This window comes from Saccharomyces cerevisiae, chromosome XI (genome assembly GCF_000146045.2).
Source record: "Saccharomyces cerevisiae S288C chromosome XI, complete sequence".
Taxonomy (NCBI): domain Eukaryota; kingdom Fungi; phylum Ascomycota; class Saccharomycetes; order Saccharomycetales; family Saccharomycetaceae; genus Saccharomyces; species Saccharomyces cerevisiae.
The window spans coordinates 36,539-55,640 of NC_001143.9; the positions used below are offsets into that span (position 1 = coordinate 36,539).

At 38.2% G+C, this 19,102-nt stretch overlaps 8 protein-coding genes and 2 non-coding genes across 10 annotated transcripts; 6 read left to right on the top strand and 4 right to left on the bottom strand.

Moving 5' to 3' along the window:
* Positions 1-160: 160 nt before the first annotated feature.
* Positions 161-1,615, bottom strand: TRP3 (bifunctional anthranilate synthase/indole-3-glycerol-phosphate synthase; the record flags this gene model as incomplete). Its single annotated transcript, NM_001179776.1, has 1 exon — positions 161-1,615. One exon carries the CDS (start codon positions 1,613-1,615, stop codon positions 161-163), a length of 1,455 nt encoding a protein of 484 aa, NP_012711.1.
* A 657-nt stretch (positions 1,616-2,272) lies between these two features.
* Positions 2,273-2,373, top strand: SNR64. The gene has a single exon (NR_132199.1). It is a non-coding gene; the product is annotated as an SNR64 (small nucleolar RNA).
* Positions 2,374-2,624: 251 nt separating this feature from the next.
* UBA1 (E1 ubiquitin-activating protein UBA1) lies at positions 2,625-5,699 on the top strand (the record flags this gene model as incomplete). Its single annotated transcript, NM_001179775.1, has 1 exon — positions 2,625-5,699. The coding sequence occupies one exon, from the start codon at positions 2,625-2,627 to the stop codon at positions 5,697-5,699; it is 3,075 nt and encodes a 1,024-aa protein (NP_012712.1).
* A 185-nt stretch (positions 5,700-5,884) lies between these two features.
* Positions 5,885-9,757, bottom strand: STE6 (ATP-binding cassette a-factor transporter STE6; the record flags this gene model as incomplete). The annotated part of the gene is made up of 1 exon (NM_001179774.1): positions 5,885-9,757. The coding sequence occupies one exon, from the start codon at positions 9,755-9,757 to the stop codon at positions 5,885-5,887; it is 3,873 nt and encodes a 1,290-aa protein (NP_012713.1).
* Positions 9,758-10,196: 439 nt separating this feature from the next.
* On the bottom strand, positions 10,197-10,268 carry TRT2. Its single transcript has one exon. It is a non-coding gene; the product is annotated as a tRNA-Thr (tRNA).
* Positions 10,269-10,618: 350 nt separating this feature from the next.
* Positions 10,619-11,434, top strand: CBT1 (Cbt1p; the record flags this gene model as incomplete). Its single annotated transcript, NM_001179773.1, has 1 exon — positions 10,619-11,434. One exon carries the CDS (start codon positions 10,619-10,621, stop codon positions 11,432-11,434), a length of 816 nt encoding a protein of 271 aa, NP_012714.1.
* Positions 11,435-11,655: 221 nt separating this feature from the next.
* Positions 11,656-12,417, top strand: EMC3 (ER membrane complex subunit EMC3; the record flags this gene model as incomplete). The annotated part of the gene is made up of 1 exon (NM_001179772.1): positions 11,656-12,417. One exon carries the CDS (start codon positions 11,656-11,658, stop codon positions 12,415-12,417), a length of 762 nt encoding a protein of 253 aa, NP_012715.3.
* Positions 12,418-12,467: 50 nt separating this feature from the next.
* ADD66 (Add66p) lies at positions 12,468-13,271 on the bottom strand (the record flags this gene model as incomplete). The annotated part of the gene is made up of 1 exon (NM_001179771.1): positions 12,468-13,271. One exon carries the CDS (start codon positions 13,269-13,271, stop codon positions 12,468-12,470), a length of 804 nt encoding a protein of 267 aa, NP_012716.1.
* A 241-nt stretch (positions 13,272-13,512) lies between these two features.
* LOS1 (Ran GTPase-binding protein LOS1) lies at positions 13,513-16,815 on the top strand (the record flags this gene model as incomplete). Its single annotated transcript, NM_001179770.1, has 1 exon — positions 13,513-16,815. The coding sequence occupies one exon, from the start codon at positions 13,513-13,515 to the stop codon at positions 16,813-16,815; it is 3,303 nt and encodes a 1,100-aa protein (NP_012717.1).
* Positions 16,816-17,165: 350 nt separating this feature from the next.
* On the top strand, positions 17,166-19,064 carry EAP1 (Eap1p; the record flags this gene model as incomplete). Its single annotated transcript, NM_001179769.1, has 1 exon — positions 17,166-19,064. One exon carries the CDS (start codon positions 17,166-17,168, stop codon positions 19,062-19,064), a length of 1,899 nt encoding a protein of 632 aa, NP_012718.1.
* Positions 19,065-19,102: the final 38 nt, after the last annotated feature.

The following is a 19,102-nucleotide window of genomic DNA, read 5'->3' on the forward strand; positions in this document are numbered from 1 at the left end:
GAGGGAAGAACAAGCTATTTATTTTCTTTTTTACTTTATCTTTCATGGTCATATATATATATATATATATATATATATATCTTCTATAGGCTACTATACATGAAGGCGTTCGCCCTTACAACGTTAAGTTTTTTTCCCTATTGTACCGTGTAAGTTTCAATTATTCGCATAATTCATGAATGAACTTCTTCACATCGGTTGATTTCATTAGGGCTTCACCCACTAAAAATCCATGGACACCTTCTTTTTTGTATTTTTCAGCATCGTCCCTGGTGGTAATTCCCGATAGAGCAATTAGAAGAACATCCTTTGGAATAGATTCTACCAAGTTACTGGTGGTATTTAGGTCTACGTTGAATGAATGCAGGTCCCTATTATTGACACCTACAACTTTAGCACCAATTTCTAGAGCCCTTTGTAATTCCTCTTTGGAGTTCACCTCAACGAGAGGTTCCATGTTCAAATCTTTACTGTAGCTGTACAGTTCCTTCAATAAGGGTTGAGATAGCATCTTGACTATAAGAAGGACAGTGTCAGCTCCAGCTAATCTTGCTTCTAGTATTTGATACTTGCTGAAAATAAATTCTTTTCTCAAAACACAAGGCCTCTCCTTGGGAGGAAATTTCAAATCTAGGATTTTCCTCACATTTACTAAATCCTGTAACGAACCGTGAAACCAATGAGGTTCGGTCAATACGGAAATTGCGGATGCACCAGCCTCTGCGTATTTGAGAGCCTGTTCAGCAGCAACAGCTTTTAAACAAATGGGTCCCTTCGATGGAGAGGCACGCTTGACTTCAGCAAGAACAACGGCTCTTTTATGGGATGATGACAACACCGTGTAGAAATCCTGTAACGGTGGGGCAAGACCTAAATCATAGTTAGATTGTAAGTCTTGAAAGGTGAAACCTGGGATTTTAGACTGCTCATTGACGTCTATTTTACGCCGAGCATAGATACGGTCCAAAATAGAATTTGAAGGAGATGATTTGTTTTCCTCCCAAGTGCCTCCACTGACGTTTAAAATGTTCCTGATCATCAGATGACCTTCCTCGGTCAAGATGGATTCCGGATGAAATTGCACACCTTCTACAGTGTACTTCTTGTGTCTTACACCCATGATAATTCCATTTTCGGTACTCGCAGTAACCTTCAAGCAGGATGGTAGGGACGATTCTGTCCCGGCCAATGAATGGTATCTTGTCACAGCAATACCTTGCGGCACGTTCTTGAAAATTCCACAGTTGTCGTGAGAGATTGGGGACGTTTTACCGTGGACAATCTCACCAGCGTAGGCAACTTCACCACCAAATACGTCAAACATGCATTGCTGGCCCATACAGATTCCAAATACAGGAATTTTCCCAGTAAAGTACCGGATACAGTCTCTTGAAATGCCAGAATCTGTCTTTGGGTGGCCTGGTCCAGGCGAGATAAGCAATGTGTCGGGATTCAAGGCGGCAATTTCTGGAACTGTAATTGCATCGTTACGGTAGACGCTCACTTTGGCGCCCTCCTGGCACAAGTACTCGTAAACGTTCCAGGTAAAGGAATCGTAGTTGTCAATTAGAACCACATGCTTATTGATTGGGTTTGTTGCAGCGTGCACAGACATTTTTTTCTTACTTTTATGGCGTTCTATGTAGAACCAAACAGATTTGGTAATGTGTTAATACTGACCAGCTCCTTGTCGAACTTTTTGCGTACCTTAATATCTGCTATAGATTAGAATGAGTCAACGAGCCATTGATGATCATTCAATGATTACTACAAGAGGCATTTTCCGTCGTCAGTGATATGAATAGCACGGTGAGGTCCAGAAGAGATAGTAGGAAGTTTAATACTGGCTCAAAGGCATACTTATATCGACAAGCTAAGCGCAAATACTACTTTGTGGTACATCATCAGCATTGCTTTCGAGAAAACAGCATTTAAAATCAGCCATTTGCTGCGCTTTCTTTAAGCCCTAACAGAAAATAGTTCAAAAAGGCCTATAAGAAGCAAAAAAAGTGAAAAATACGAAAAAATACTCCAGCGGAGGAGTATAAAAGGGAGGAAAATACAAAATGTAGTTGTGTTGTTACGCATCTCAAAGAAGAAAGAAGAAGAAGAAGAAGAGGACGTCGCACTTGCAAGCAAAAACAGCGACTGGCGCGAGAACAACAAACACTAATGCATGTCTCTGTCCAGCAGGAAAAGCGAGCCTTAGTGTTTCTTATTTTCTCGTTCGCCTCACTAGTTTGTAGTAGGGTGGGAGAAACGATGGAGTGGATTGTATGATGAGGAACCAGATAGGGACAACAGATTCTCAAGTGACGAGGAACATCTTTTAAAGCCCAGTTTTTAGTAGAGCTTAGGGCGCCTTTACTGACTATCCACTCCTTGTTAAGCTATGATCTTGTATTCATGTGATTGTAAATAATATTAGAGCTCTTTCTTGAATTGCCATTACGCTTCCATGCGGCATATTCTCGTGTAGTGTGACAAAAGGTGCGGGTGGCAAATAAAGGTAAAAGAAAATGATCAAAAAGGGCCTTTAAGTAGGATGAGCAACCGCCAATCGCTGGATATAAGCAAACAAAAAGTAAGATTAGTAGCAAAGCAAAGAACATATAACTATAGCTATGAGCAGCAATAATAGTGGTCTCTCTGCCGCCGGAGAAATCGATGAAAGTCTTTATTCTCGTCAACTTTATGTGTTGGGTAAGGAAGCAATGTTGAAAATGCAAACCTCCAACGTATTAATTCTCGGCTTGAAGGGGCTAGGTGTTGAGATAGCGAAGAACGTTGTGTTGGCAGGTGTCAAATCTATGACCGTTTTTGACCCTGAGCCGGTTCAATTGGCAGACTTATCAACCCAATTCTTTTTGACCGAAAAGGATATTGGTCAAAAGAGAGGAGATGTGACCAGAGCCAAATTGGCAGAGTTGAACGCATATGTCCCGGTTAATGTGCTGGATTCCTTAGACGATGTTACCCAATTGAGTCAATTCCAGGTCGTTGTCGCTACGGACACTGTTTCTTTGGAAGATAAGGTGAAAATCAACGAATTTTGCCATTCCTCCGGTATTAGATTCATTTCCTCGGAGACAAGAGGGCTGTTTGGTAACACCTTCGTAGACCTAGGTGACGAGTTCACAGTGTTGGACCCAACGGGTGAAGAACCTCGCACTGGTATGGTTTCAGACATCGAGCCCGATGGAACAGTGACCATGCTAGATGATAACAGACACGGGTTGGAAGACGGAAATTTTGTCAGGTTCTCCGAAGTAGAAGGTCTTGATAAGTTGAATGATGGGACCCTTTTTAAAGTTGAGGTTTTGGGGCCCTTTGCATTCAGAATTGGTTCAGTCAAAGAATATGGCGAGTATAAGAAGGGCGGTATCTTCACCGAAGTCAAAGTACCCCGTAAAATCTCATTCAAGTCTTTGAAACAACAACTGTCCAATCCTGAGTTTGTTTTTTCGGATTTTGCTAAATTTGACAGAGCTGCTCAATTGCATTTGGGATTTCAGGCTTTACATCAGTTTGCCGTTAGACATAATGGTGAACTGCCAAGAACAATGAATGACGAAGACGCCAATGAATTAATCAAGTTGGTCACCGATTTGTCCGTTCAGCAACCGGAGGTTCTGGGTGAAGGTGTAGATGTTAATGAAGATTTAATCAAAGAGCTTTCCTATCAGGCAAGAGGTGACATACCGGGTGTCGTAGCATTTTTCGGTGGCCTTGTGGCACAAGAAGTGTTAAAAGCATGTTCTGGTAAATTTACTCCGCTAAAGCAATTTATGTACTTTGATTCCTTGGAATCATTGCCAGATCCTAAAAACTTCCCAAGAAATGAGAAGACTACTCAGCCAGTAAACTCTCGTTACGATAATCAAATCGCGGTTTTCGGTTTGGATTTTCAGAAAAAGATTGCCAATTCAAAGGTCTTTCTTGTCGGATCTGGTGCCATTGGTTGTGAGATGTTGAAAAATTGGGCACTTTTGGGGCTTGGTTCTGGCTCCGACGGTTACATCGTTGTTACGGATAACGATTCGATCGAAAAGTCCAACTTAAACCGTCAGTTCTTGTTTAGACCAAAGGATGTCGGAAAGAACAAATCTGAAGTAGCGGCAGAGGCCGTTTGTGCTATGAACCCCGATTTGAAGGGCAAGATAAATGCTAAAATTGATAAAGTGGGGCCAGAAACTGAGGAAATATTTAATGACTCCTTTTGGGAAAGCCTGGATTTTGTCACCAACGCTCTAGACAATGTCGACGCAAGAACATACGTAGATCGCCGTTGTGTGTTTTATAGAAAACCACTGTTAGAATCTGGTACCCTAGGTACTAAAGGTAATACTCAAGTCATCATTCCAAGATTGACTGAATCATACTCTTCTTCTAGAGACCCACCAGAAAAGTCTATCCCATTGTGTACCCTACGTTCTTTCCCAAACAAGATTGATCACACCATTGCCTGGGCCAAATCTCTTTTCCAAGGTTACTTCACTGATTCCGCCGAAAACGTTAATATGTACTTGACACAACCGAATTTCGTTGAGCAAACACTAAAGCAAAGCGGGGATGTCAAGGGAGTTCTAGAATCCATCTCAGATTCTCTATCTAGTAAACCACACAATTTTGAAGATTGTATCAAATGGGCAAGGTTAGAATTTGAAAAAAAATTCAACCATGATATCAAGCAGTTACTGTTCAACTTCCCCAAGGATGCCAAGACTTCCAACGGTGAACCATTTTGGTCCGGTGCTAAGCGTGCTCCAACACCATTAGAGTTTGATATTTACAATAACGATCACTTCCATTTTGTCGTAGCAGGTGCTAGTTTACGCGCTTATAATTATGGTATTAAAAGTGATGACTCTAATTCTAAACCCAACGTGGACGAGTATAAGTCCGTCATCGATCATATGATAATTCCAGAATTTACTCCAAATGCCAATTTGAAAATTCAAGTTAATGACGATGATCCGGATCCAAATGCCAACGCGGCTAATGGCTCAGATGAAATTGATCAGCTGGTATCATCCCTACCAGATCCTTCTACTTTGGCTGGCTTTAAACTGGAGCCTGTAGATTTCGAGAAAGACGATGACACTAATCATCATATTGAATTTATAACGGCTTGTTCTAACTGTAGAGCTCAAAACTACTTCATCGAAACTGCTGATCGCCAAAAGACCAAATTCATAGCTGGCCGTATTATTCCTGCCATCGCAACAACCACTTCTTTGGTTACTGGTTTGGTCAATTTGGAATTATATAAACTGATTGACAACAAGACAGATATTGAGCAATATAAGAATGGCTTTGTTAATTTAGCTTTGCCATTTTTCGGTTTTTCGGAACCAATTGCTTCACCAAAGGGAGAATATAACAACAAGAAATATGATAAAATTTGGGATAGATTTGATATCAAGGGAGATATTAAATTAAGTGATTTAATTGAACATTTTGAAAAAGATGAAGGGTTAGAAATAACAATGCTTTCTTATGGCGTTTCTCTTCTTTATGCCTCATTTTTCCCTCCAAAGAAATTGAAAGAAAGACTAAATCTACCAATAACTCAATTGGTTAAATTAGTGACTAAGAAAGATATTCCGGCACATGTATCTACAATGATTCTCGAAATTTGCGCAGATGACAAGGAAGGAGAGGATGTTGAAGTTCCTTTCATTACCATTCATCTATGAGTAACTAATTAACCAAAATAAAAAAATAAATTAAATATATACATTAAATATGTATATATATATGTATGACTTTTGACAACTTTTTCTTTGGTAAAAACTTATTATTATTATTATTATTATTATTATTAATGTAGTCTCGAATATTTGAGTATGTTTTAGTTTTTTGTTTTATATTTTCTTTGGGTTTAACTGCTTTGGTTGGAAACAATTTGGAATAATTCCCCGCGATTATTATATAAAGTGTCGAAGTTACCTCGCTCAACCACTTTACCATCTTTAAGAACTGCAATCGAGTTACAAGACCTCATCATTTGTTCACTATGCGTTATAACCATTGTTAGTAGAGCAGGTGGACCTTTTTTGACGATCTCATTGATGATAGAGGAGCTGACAGAATCCAAGGCTGAAGTACACTCATCTAAAATCAGAATTTTTGATTTTCTCAGAAGTGCTCTGGCTATGCAAAGCCTTTGCGCTTGTCCACCTGACAGTAAAGTTGTATCAATACGTGTATCCAAGCCCTGAGGTGATGAAATTACAAAGTCATGGATTCCTACGTATTTTAATGCATCATACATTTCAATTTCAAGTATTTCATCTTGTAAACCATAAGTTAGGTTATCTCTGATGGTTCCATTGAATAATAAAGGTTTTTGCTCAACCACTGAAATTTCTTTTCTTAAACTTGTCAAATTCCAGTCATTTACGTCCGTACCGTCTATTTTAATTTTGCCTACTTCACAATTATAAAGTTTTGTTAATAAAAGCACAAGTGTAGACTTTCCTGTGCCTGATTCACCAATGATACCTAACGTCTGTCCGCAAAACATGTCAAAATTCATGTTTTTGTAAACAAAGGCGGTAGGTGCAGATGGATAGGCAAATGTCAAATTTTGAATTGAAACGATTGGTTTTTTTTCTTTGCCATGGTAGGTGTGACCAGCTATTCCCACTGTTCTAGCATTATTGTTTTCAACCTCTAGGGTATTATGCTTTTCATCAAGAATCCTATAGATCCAACTGGCAGCACGTTGGCCTCTACTTATATCGGGTATCTGACTTACTAGGCTAGTGCATGACATAATAGTGAATAATAACAAAGTGAAAGTCGTAAACATTTCCTTTGAGGTGTACTCGTGAATCATAACCAGCTTTAGGCCATAGTAGTAAATAATAGCTTGGATACACATGACAATCATGTTTGTCATAGATATACCAAATCCTGTGGCAATGGCGCGTTTGGAGGCAATTTGTTGCATTTTTATCTTCAAGTCATGGTAGGTCAATTGAAAATGAAATTCAGCTTGTAAGCACTTAATGGTTTTAATGTTAGTGACAATCTGGTACAGGCAGTTTTCTAACTGAGCAACAGATGTCTTATAATCTGTTTCGCATTTTTGTAAAATGCCTCCATATATTGCTGAAAATATAATTATGAGTGGAAACATCGAAATACAAACCAAACTTAACTTCCAGCCCGATACTAACGCCCAAATTAGTCCAATCGTTGATACGGTAACGAAACTAGTCATTGCACTCAAAAATTCAGAGACCAAAGACCTCAAATCTCGCAAATCATTCAAGACTAGAGCAGAAATTTCAGAAGCCTTGTTGTTTTCACCAGAAAACCAGTCCATATTCTTTCTCGTCAGTTTTTCCATAACTTCATTTCTAAGATCCATAACCCAGTATTCACTGCAGCAATCTAATAGGAATCCTTTAGCAAAATTGAAAATACCATCTGCCGCAGCCACACCAAGAACAAGAAGCGACCATTTCGCCAAATAATGTGAAGAGCCAGTTTTTCCATCCGTGGATGGGACAATTCCTTCTAGTAAGAAACTGAATGTGTATGAAAAGACGGGATTTGTGGCGCCTGCGATAAGAGAACATAGCAGTCCCAAGATTAGAATTTTTTTGTATCTTATGCTTTTAATCATTCTTTTGATAATCTGAATAATGCTCAGAAGTTGTGGCCCTGTTGAACTTTCGGTGTTCTTTTGTTGTTTTAGTGCATACCCAATATTTTCCTCTTCAACTTTAACCCTTCTTGTTCTAACGTTCGATCTTTTTTGATAGATTGCTTCGTAAAAGGACAACTGATCTGTCTCATCATATCCCAGATTACTTAAGCATGATCCAAGTTTTGGTGTTTCCAATTGAGAGTTAAAACTTTCCACAGTGTGTATAGATTTTTCTTCAGTCTCTGTATCTACAATAGTTTTCGCATCAGAGTAGTCATTCTGTAGGTGATACCATGTGCTAAATGTAGTGGTCGGATCGGCTAGAAGTTCAGACTGGGTGCCGCTTTCAACAACTTCACCTTCCTTCATTAAATATAAATAGTCATCAGATTCAATTTGGCTCAACTCATGCGTCAATATGATTGTAGTCTTTCCTTTCCTCCAATGCCTAATTGCCTTCATCAACAGGTTGCGATGAACAATATCTAGAGCCGATACAGCTTCGTCTAAGAATAATATTGGAGTATCTCTGATGAATGCACGTGCTATAGCAACTCTTTGTTGTTGCCCGCCACTTAGTGTGACACCCCCAGTCCCAATTAATGTTTCCAGTCCATCGGGAAGGTCTAGAATAAATCTATCCAGAAGAGCCATTTGACAGGCATCTTTGATTAAATGTCTATTTTCATTGGTGCTGCAATCGGCATTTCTTACCGAATCTGTTGAACCTAAAAGAATATTTTTTCTAAGAGTATCATTAAATAGGGTACAACGCTGTTCTACGACGGTGATATTTTCAATTAGCAATTTTTGGTCGATTGTTTGGATATTGTGGCCATTGATAGATATCGATCCATTATAGCCATCGTAGAACCTTAATAATAAGTTGGATAATGTAGATTTACCTGAGCCTGATTTTCCTACTATGAAAGTAAATTGTCCTGCAGAGAAATTTAAACTAACGTTCTTTAAAACTGCTTCCGAAGGTCTGCTTGGATAAGAAAACGAAACATTAGCAAATGTTAGATCACTGGTGGCATAATCTAGTGGAAATTGGTGGGCTACAGTTTTATTTAAAGGATTTCGCTTGGATCCATCTTTTAATAGAGTCATGATTTTTTCCATAGCCACTCCGCCTTTTTGAAGAACAACTATTTGGTGTAATGTATTATTTAAAGTCGAGCCCAGCATAATGCATGAATGGAAGCAAGTGATTACATCGTTAATGTTCAGCTTGCCCTTTTTGATCATTGCGGAACCAAACCAGAATCCCTGTACAAACATAGTCAACGTCAAAAATCTCAAGATCCCAGCGTTTGCAGCAACAAAAAAGCAACTCTTGATGAAGAAAGTGTTACAATTTAGTATGATTTCCTTGAATTTTTTCCTTTCTAGACGTTGTGTACAATATAATCTCACTAATTGAGCGGCATTCATCGACCATGTAAGTAATTGGGCTGCTTTACTCGTTTCAGAATTCTCCTTCTCTGAATATACATGAATCATTCTGGAAAACACCACTGCAAAAAATGTGATTATTGGAGAGCTGCAAAGAATAATTAAAGTTAATGACCAAGAATAGTAGAATGACGTCCCCAGAAGCGCACATATTGCAACTAAATTCTGGAAAGTTATGGCTGATGCCTCTGCGGAGCTTGATCTTAGCTCTTCCACACATCTGTTGATTTGAGTAAAATCTCCTAACAATTTTTCATTATTGTCGTACCATTCCATTGGCTTTTCCTCCAAATATGCCTCCAATATCTGTGACCGTATTCTAAAGCCTTGTCTCTCGCCGATGTGCATCCAACTTGTTAGAGAAAGCCACATTACTGGCACAGAAGCCGCACCAAGTGCCATTACTGCCATTGACCTCTGTACTAGTTGGGAATACAAACCTTGATGTGACCCATTAGCCACGAAAACTGATAGTAGATCGAACACTCTGCCCGTCAGGATAGAAGTAATTGCCGGCACTAGGCCTGTTGCCACGGTACCTATTATCATTATCATTAACAGCCTGTAGTCATTCCGTATGTTCACGTACCTGAAAATGTGATAGTGTTTTGTAGTCTTAAAACTTAAAAAGTTCATGACGTAGCTTGTTCTTTGTTTCCTAGTGGAATTTTCAGCGGCACTTGAAAGCTCTCTGTGTGAACGTAACAACGGGAGATAGTTCAGCCATATCCAGGTTTATAAGCTCTGGTATTTAAATGATGAACGGCAATAATGCAACAGTTTTCATATCTGAAACAATTGTATATGTGCGAAGCAGCGTGTAAATTTCCCTATTAGGTAATTACATGGCAAAAAAAATAAGAAACTATTTTCTTAAAGTACCTTTACCCTTTGTGGAAAACAATAAATTGTATAGTGGCAGAATAGAGAAAAGAAAAAGGAAAGGAACATATTTGTCAGTGCAAGGACCATCATTGTTTGAAAAAAGAGAGGATATTACTAGTAGGTAATAACAGCTATGTCGCGTTATATATATTATATATAAAAATTAAAAAATAGAAAATAAAATTTCAAATGCCCTCTGTGGGAATTGAACCCACGATCCCCGCATTACGAGTGCGATGCCTTACCACTTGGCCAAAAGGGCTGAGTAATTTTTATACCTGCTAAATTTGTGGCTCCGCTATACTTTACAGATTTATCTATTTTGAAGATGATACATTTAGCAAAAATGACCTTAAAAATGAAGCAGGTGCCATTTGCCTATAGCTTGGAAAAGTAGTAATGGTTATTCAAAAAGTTAGCAGCGAGATCTTTTTTCTATCGCGCGTTAAAACGTTTGAACAGATATATATTATTCAGCCACAACTATCTATATATAATATTTCTTCGATTTTTCGTTTTCTCAAGTTTCGTCTTATTGATTGATCAGAAGTTTACTGCGCTTTTGGGTAAAGAAGCATTAAACAAAGGAGAGAGAAATATTGCAAGGAAAAAATGGTGAGCTATGGAAGTCATAGTAGTGAGGTTTCGAAAGTTCTTAAAACGCCGAAGTTTGTGCTTAGGTATGGAAATGTATCCAGCAAACAACGTTTTGCCCTAAAGCGGAAGATAAATTACAAACTACGTGAAAGCAAATATCAAGAATACTTGAATGAATACAACACCTTCGTGCTTTACGACTGGGAAAACAGTGGCGCTGGTAGTCTTGTCGATTCTTCCTACAATCTCCCCTCTTTATGGAAGGAATTCATAACAGAGGGCATATCTAAAGGAGCAATAAACGACAAACTACCGACAGTCTTTATGAAGAGGAAGTTGACAAACTCAGCGTTGGGTCACTGTTTGGGACTTGATTTCCTGACTGATCCGAGCGAGTCAGAACATGAATACAGGTGCATGTTTCAGACAGTTCAGGACATCCCATCTCTCTCGCAACTGATCTTATTCAACAGCATGCCAAACGTTCCAGTAAGATTGAAATTGCATACCATTGGTATAAATATAAATTTCGGCTGCAAACGTTCCCTGATAAGCAACGGTGGTGATCAAGACACTGAAATGAGCGAAGCAGTCTCTTATATCCAGCCTTTATTGGAAGAATCCTCGAGAATGTACCGCAATTTAAACTACTGGAAGCTGTTAAAAATAGCACGAAATAACAAGAAGGATGAACCGTTGGATCAGAGCACGCGTATCAAGTCGCAAGTTAAGCTTTTACTGAGTCAATTGGCGACGAACCGAATTACCTCACCTTCCGTCACGGATCATGGGGGTCACAACTGGCTCATATTCACCAGAAGACGGTTGTAAACGATAAATATGCCATAAAGATCTGCGAACTGTACATATCCATATATAATGCGTATTATTTGGTGACTATAGCACTGGCTTCCGCCATCTCACTAAGAACGAAGAGGTATAATAAAGCATTGTGATGTTAAAGAATGACGATTAACCAGCATTTACAACAACTTCTCTTCAACAGAATAGACAAAACAACAAGCAGTATTCAACAAGCTAGGGCGCCGCAGATGTTATTAGATGACCAGCTGAAGTATTGGGTCCTGTTACCTATTTCGATTGTCATGGTTTTGACGGGTGTACTCAAACAGTACATCATGACACTTATAACGGGAAGCAGTGCAAATGAAGCACAACCAAGGGTAAAGTTAACTGAATGGCAATATCTACAATGGGCACAATTATTGATTGGAAACGGTGGGAACCTGTCTTCCGATGCATTTGCTGCGAAGAAGGAATTTCTAGTTAAGGATCTCACTGAGGAAAGGCACCTAGCCAAGGCCAAGCAGCAGGATGGTTCGCAAGCTGGAGAGGTTCCTAATCCCTTCAACGATCCAAGTATGTCTAATGCTATGATGAACATGGCTAAGGGTAATATGGCCAGTTTCATCCCTCAAACTATTATTATGTGGTGGGTGAACCATTTTTTTGCTGGATTTATTCTTATGCAACTACCTTTCCCTTTGACTGCCAAATTCAAAGAGATGTTACAGACCGGTATTATCTGTCAGGACCTGGATGTGAGATGGGTTAGCTCCATTTCATGGTATTTTATTTCTGTGCTCGGGCTAAATCCAGTCTACAACCTGATTGGGTTAAACGATCAGGACATGGGTATTCAGGCCGGGATAGGTGGCCCTCAGGGCCCCCAAGGCCCTCCACAATCACAGGTTGACAAAGCAATGCATGCGATGGCTAACGATTTGACTATCATTCAGCATGAGACTTGTCTTGATAACGTTGAGCAAAGGGTTTTGAAACAGTATATGTAAGTTCGTGGCTATATATGCACTTGTATAGAAAACAGATATACTTCTCGGTTTCAATTGTATAAATCTACAAATTTATCTCTTGCATCCGCCATTCCGTATGCACCTTGCCATGATATAGGCCTGACAAACTTTACAATTGGTGGCGCGTTTTTGATAACTTTTTGAGAGATTATCCATTGTAAGAACTGTTGAGAATCTAATGAGTTGTCCCCCTCATTGGCCAAACAACTACAGTACTTAATGCTGCGGAGGGCTTTAGGCCTCTGCGACGCATTCAGTATTTGGAAAAGTATTTTGAAGATCGGCTGATCAACGGATATCTTGTCTTGGAAACTGGTAGGAGTAAAATGTAACCAGTTATTGACCATCGACTCTTGATCGTTTAGATGGAGGTTCGATAAAAGCTCAGCTTCATCGTCGAAATAAAACTCTCCGAGCGAATATACCTCCTGTGGACGTACAATCACACCATTTTCATCCTCCATTGCATATAGAGAGTCCCAAATGCATATTTCCGATATATTATACTTGCTCAAGAACGGCAAGATGATCTCTACGATGAAATTATTCAGATAGTTAACGGACACGAGTGGTGTTCGTTGCTGTATGGCAAAAAGTCCTCGCTTCTTATTGTAGAAAACTTCCAAAGCGCTGCTATACTTCATATCAGCGTCTTTATATAGCGAGTCGCTACCATCCTCTGGTCTGTCTAATGGTCCCACAAATTCCACTAGGTATTTCGAATCTAACGCCTCCAAATATTCCCATTCATTTGCTTGTGAATTCAGCAGCCAGTCAATACTCAATTGTGGTATATTCCCTACGCTTACTAATGGCAACACCAGGCAGCTCATCGTATGTTCCTTTGGGTTTTGTGCTATTCTTTCCTGAAGTTTTAATTTAATTTCCTTATTTTAGTGTAGGTGGCTTTTTTTTTAGCAGGTTACTCATTGTGGGATCATTTTCAGGCTCAAAGCGAAAAATTGAAAAATTAGCTAACAAAAAAAAACTAAAATTTTTTCAAATTCCATCAGTTAGTTTGAGAAGTTGTCGGTAAGCAACCTATAGAACAAGTGTTTCCAGTCAAATCGAGGAATGCTAGAACGGATTCAGCAGCTGGTAAATGCAGTGAACGATCCACGCTCAGATGTGGCCACTAAGAGACAAGCCATCGAGCTGCTAAATGGGATTAAATCATCAGAGAATGCATTGGAAATCTTTATATCATTGGTCATCAACGAGAATTCAAATGATTTGTTGAAGTTTTACGGACTGTCCACATTGATAGAATTGATGACGGAGGGCGTGAACGCTAATCCAAATGGTTTGAATCTGGTAAAGTTTGAAATAACCAAATGGCTCAAATTTCAAGTTTTGGGCAATAAGCAAACTAAGCTGCCTGACTTTTTAATGAATAAGATTTCTGAAGTGCTGACTACTTTGTTTATGTTAATGTACAGTGATTGTAATGGAAACCAGTGGAACAGTTTTTTTGACGATCTGATGAGTCTATTCCAAGTGGATTCGGCTATTTCCAATACGAGCCCGTCTACCGATGGTAACATTCTTCTAGGTCTTGAATTTTTTAACAAGCTCTGTTTGATGATTAATTCGGAGATTGCTGACCAAAGCTTTATTAGGTCTAAGGAATCTCAGTTAAAAAATAACAATATAAAAGATTGGATGCGTGATAACGATATCATGAAATTGAGTAATGTGTGGTTTCAGTGTTTAAAACTGGACGAACAAATTGTGTCACAATGTCCCGGATTGATCAATTCTACCTTGGATTGTATTGGGAGTTTTATCTCATGGATCGATATTAATTTAATTATTGATGCAAATAATTATTATCTGCAATTAATCTATAAATTTTTAAATCTTAAAGAAACCAAAATTTCATGTTATAATTGCATACTGGCCATCATCTCTAAAAAAATGAAACCAATGGACAAACTGGCTTTTCTGAATATGATCAATTTGACCAACGAATTGACTTACTATCATCAAGCCATATCAATGAATCCCCAAATTATTACATTTGATAATTTAGAAGTCTGGGAAAGTTTGACCAAGTTGATTACTTCCTTTGGCATAGAATTTACTATCATTATTGAACAAGTCAACGATGATCAAAAATTGGATACATTATACAAACAATCGGTCATTTCAAATGTTGATTCCATATTATTGGAGAAAATAATACCAATACTTTTGGAATTTATGAATAATGAGTTTGATTCAATAACAGCAAAAACCTTCCCATTCTGGTCAAATTATCTGGCTTTCTTGAAAAAATATAAAGCATCTTCACCAAATTTTGTACCATTGCATAAGGATTTTCTAGATAATTTCCAACAAATTTGCTTTAAAAGAATGAAGTTTTCAGACGACGAGGTCACACAGGATGATTTTGAGGAATTCAACGAAACCGTAAGATTTAAATTAAAAAATTTCCAGGAGATCATCGTGGTAATTGACCCAAGTCTGTTTTTAAATAACATTTCTCAAGAAATTTCAGCAAACCTAATGAATTGTAAAAACGAAAGCTGGCAAATTTTCGAGCTAACTATTTATCAAATCTTCAATTTAAGTGAATGTACCAAGAACAACTATTTCGGTTTGAACAAGAATGAAATTATGACCTCACAACCTTCGCTAACTTTAGTACGATTTTTAAATGAATTGTTAATGATGAAGGATTTCTTATTAGCCATTGATAACGAACAAATCCAAATACTATTCATGGAATTAATTGTGAAAAACTACAATTTCATATTTTCAACTAGTGCTAACACAGCAAATGCTACTGATGATGATGAAAAGTATCTATTAATATTGAATATTTTCATGAGCTCATTTGCTATGTTCAATAAAAGAGAAAACGTCAGACTAAGGTCATGGTATTTATTTACAAGATTCTTGAAGTTGACAAGAATCAATTTGAAAAAAATCCTCTTTGCCAACAAAAATTTGGTTAATGAAATAACTAATAAGATAAGTCCTCTACTTCACATAAAAGTAACATCTATCAACGCCCAAGGGACGGATGACAATGATACAATTTTTGATAATCAGTTGTACATATTTGAGGGTATTGGGTTTATAATCACATTGAATAATAGCAGTCAGGAGCTCACTGCTGCCACTGCCAACACCCCCATCGATTACGATATATTGGACCAGATATTAACTCCGCTATTTACACAATTAGAGGGTTGTATTACCCAAGGAGCTTCGCCAGTTGTGATTCTGGAATGTCATCACATTCTTATGGCTATTGGTACTTTAGCGAGAGGTTTGCACATTGGTCTCGTCCCTGAGAATCAGGTCAACAATATGGTTGTCAACAAAAAATTAATCAATGACTCTTTAATCCATAAATTCTCTAATATAGCTGAGGTTATATTAGTAACATTCTCTTTTTTCAATAAGTTCGAAAATATCCGCGATGCATCTAGGTTTACCTTTGCCAGGTTAATTCCAATTTTAAGTAATAAAATTTTACCATTTATCAATAAATTGATTGAATTGATCTTATCGTCCACAGATTTAAAATCATGGGAGATGATTGATTTTCTTGGGTTCTTATCTCAACTGATTCATATGTTTCACACGGACACAGACTGTTATCAGCTGTTTAACCAGTTACTTACTCCGCTTATCAACAAAGTCCATTCTATTATCGAAGAGATTGATGAACAACACGACCAACAATCAAGCAGTAACAAACCTATAGACACTGCAGTCACAGCCACCTCCGTAAATAAGAATATCGTGGTCACCGATTCGTATAGAGATAAAATACTATTGAAAAAGGCTTACTGCACATTTTTACAGTCATTTACTAATAATTCCGTCACTTCGATACTATTGTCAGATATAAACAGAGCAATCCTGCCGGTCATATTAAACGATTTGGTCACCTATACGCCGCAAGAGATCCAGGAAACATCAATGATGAAAGTGTCACTCAATGTATTGTGCAATTTTATCAAATGTTTTGGGAATGGGACCTGCTTGGATAATGACGACATCAATAAAGATCCCAACCTTAAAATAGATGGTCTCAACGAATACTTCATCATGAAATGTGTCCCAATAATCTTTGAAATTCCGTTCAATCCAATATACAAGTTCAATATCAAAGAAGGGAATTTCAAAACAATGGCATATGATTTGGCAAGATTACTGAGGGAGCTATTTATCGTCAGCAGCAACCCCACCACAAATGAGAATGAATGTGTAAAATATTTAACTCAGATCTACCTTCCACAAATCCAATTACCACAGGAATTGACGATTCAGTTGGTTAATATGTTAACCACAATGGGTCAAAAGCAATTCGAAAAATGGTTTGTAGATAATTTCATTTCTGTTTTAAAGCAAGGTCAATAGCTTTCAGGCGCAGAAAACCTGAAAATAAAAAAAAAATGCAAAACGAGAGTAAAAGTTGTAATTATATTTATACTAATATTTAAATTGGTAATATGTAATTAGACTTATCATTCACTTTGGTTTAGCAGCTAGTCATGTAATGGCACTAAAAGTGCTTCTTTATCTATTATTTATACGTGACATACCATTACTTCTATGTATTACGTAAAGAATGACAAACGTTTAGTTTTTTTAATTTCAAAGAAATCGTTGGAAGGTTCAAAAAGGATCAGGTGAGATATTAGAGTATATGAATGTTTCAGTCTCTAAGCTACACAAAGAACTAGCATAGTAGGACTTTAACCCATACAATGGAACTCAACGACCCTTCAATTATATCAAGCAGCCAGTTTTCAGGTGAATTGTCTGACAGCGATACTGCAGCCGCTACTCACAAATCGCAACAAGCCATCTCAAATTTATTCCAAAAATTAGCCAAAAAGGGCAGAGAAGAGAAGCCAATCGGTAGCGTAGAATCTTCAACTGATAGCTCTAACATTTCTGTTGCTACGAGCGGTAACAATAAAGAAAGCAATAAAAAAAAAAATAAGAAAACGGCCATGCTAAATTTCAGCAGTTTGACGGACCCTATAACGAACTACAAACCAATGGATCTGCAATACAAGACATATGCATACTCCATGAATGAACTTTATCATTTGAAACCATCTTTGGCAAGTGCTTCGTACGAAGAAGACCCACTTATTTCGGAACTTGTGAGGAGTTTACCCAAAAGAAAGTTTTGGCGATTGCGCATGGGACCTCCAGATCAAAAGCATGCTAATAACCATCATTTTAATGGGAACAATGGTGGAGGCAGTTGGAAGGCTGGTTACAAGAATGGGAAAAACGATGAGAGAAGAATGAGTAGAACCAAAAACATGCAGGGAGGCAAACGAAGATCTCAACAAGATGATGAAGAAAAAAAGATTGACCAAGAAATGCTGGAGATGGACAAGAATCTTCAATTAGGAGGTGACGTCGGCCATTCAATTGCAGATTTTGAAGATTGGAAGGCAAAGATGAAAGAATTAGAATTGAAAAAACTTTCAAAATCTAAAGGAATCAGTAACTCTACCGCAATTGCTCCCAGGGAAAGCGCCTCTCATGAAACACCCACCGATTTAAGACCGGTCATTCCAAGGGGCCCTAGTTCAATAACAGATTTTTTGAATTTAAAGAGGCAAGATAAGAAGGAAGAATCTTCACAACAAACACCTGGTATTCCTGTTGGACAGCCAAGCCTATCCAAAACCAGTATAGAACAAGTTAACGAATTAGAAACTAATTCAGATTTGGGTAAAAGTTCATCATCTCGGTTTTCATCATTTTTCAATAAATCTGCCACTTCGTTGCCTTCATTAGATAATAATAATCAAGTGCCATCGTCAAACGTGTCTGTAGTAAACAACGATGGCAACAGTACACCTCATCAAAGTGGTTCAAGACTGATGTCGTTTTTCAAAGAATCTAGATCGAGCACTCCAAATGCAGAATCGCAGTTGTTATCAGCCTCAGACAAAGATAATGGAAAGATGCAGACTCTTCCGCAATTCCAGCAGCAACCGCAACAAATGCAACCAATGGCATTTACCCAGCATCCTCCTAATAACAACGCATTTTTCAATGGGCTATTGAATAAAGGTAAAAGTGAAACTAGTACTCCTCCTCCTCCACCCCCAGGACTAATTGCTCATCAGGGTCCACAATTTCCTGTGATGGGTGTACCACCAAATTTTCCACAACGCATGATGCCACCGCCACCAGGTCTCGTTCAATTCCAGAAAGATTCTAAAGATGTAAATAAGAAGGAAGACAGGCAATTAAGGCAAAATAAAAATCCAAACGGAACAAGAAATAGCAAGGGAAAACAAGAGGAAACAGCAACGCCAGATCTGCCTCAACAGCAATACATGCCACCACCCCCACCTCCAGGGTTTTTTCCAATGCATCCTAACTTTCCTAACGGCCCAATGCCACCATTACCACAGGGGTTCCCAATCCCACCAAATGGTATGTTACCGGTAACAGGACAACAGCCACAGCCACCTTATCCAAATATGATGCTACAAGGAAATTTCCCCCCTAATTTCCAGCAAGGTTTTGGTAGTAACTCCCCTATGCCAATTCCATCTATTATTAATGCCAATGGCAAAAATGTTACAAACCAGTTACCACCAGGATTAAACTCTAAAAAGAATATAAAATGAGATGCGTAACGAGCGAGTACTTGACAGGAAACGACAAA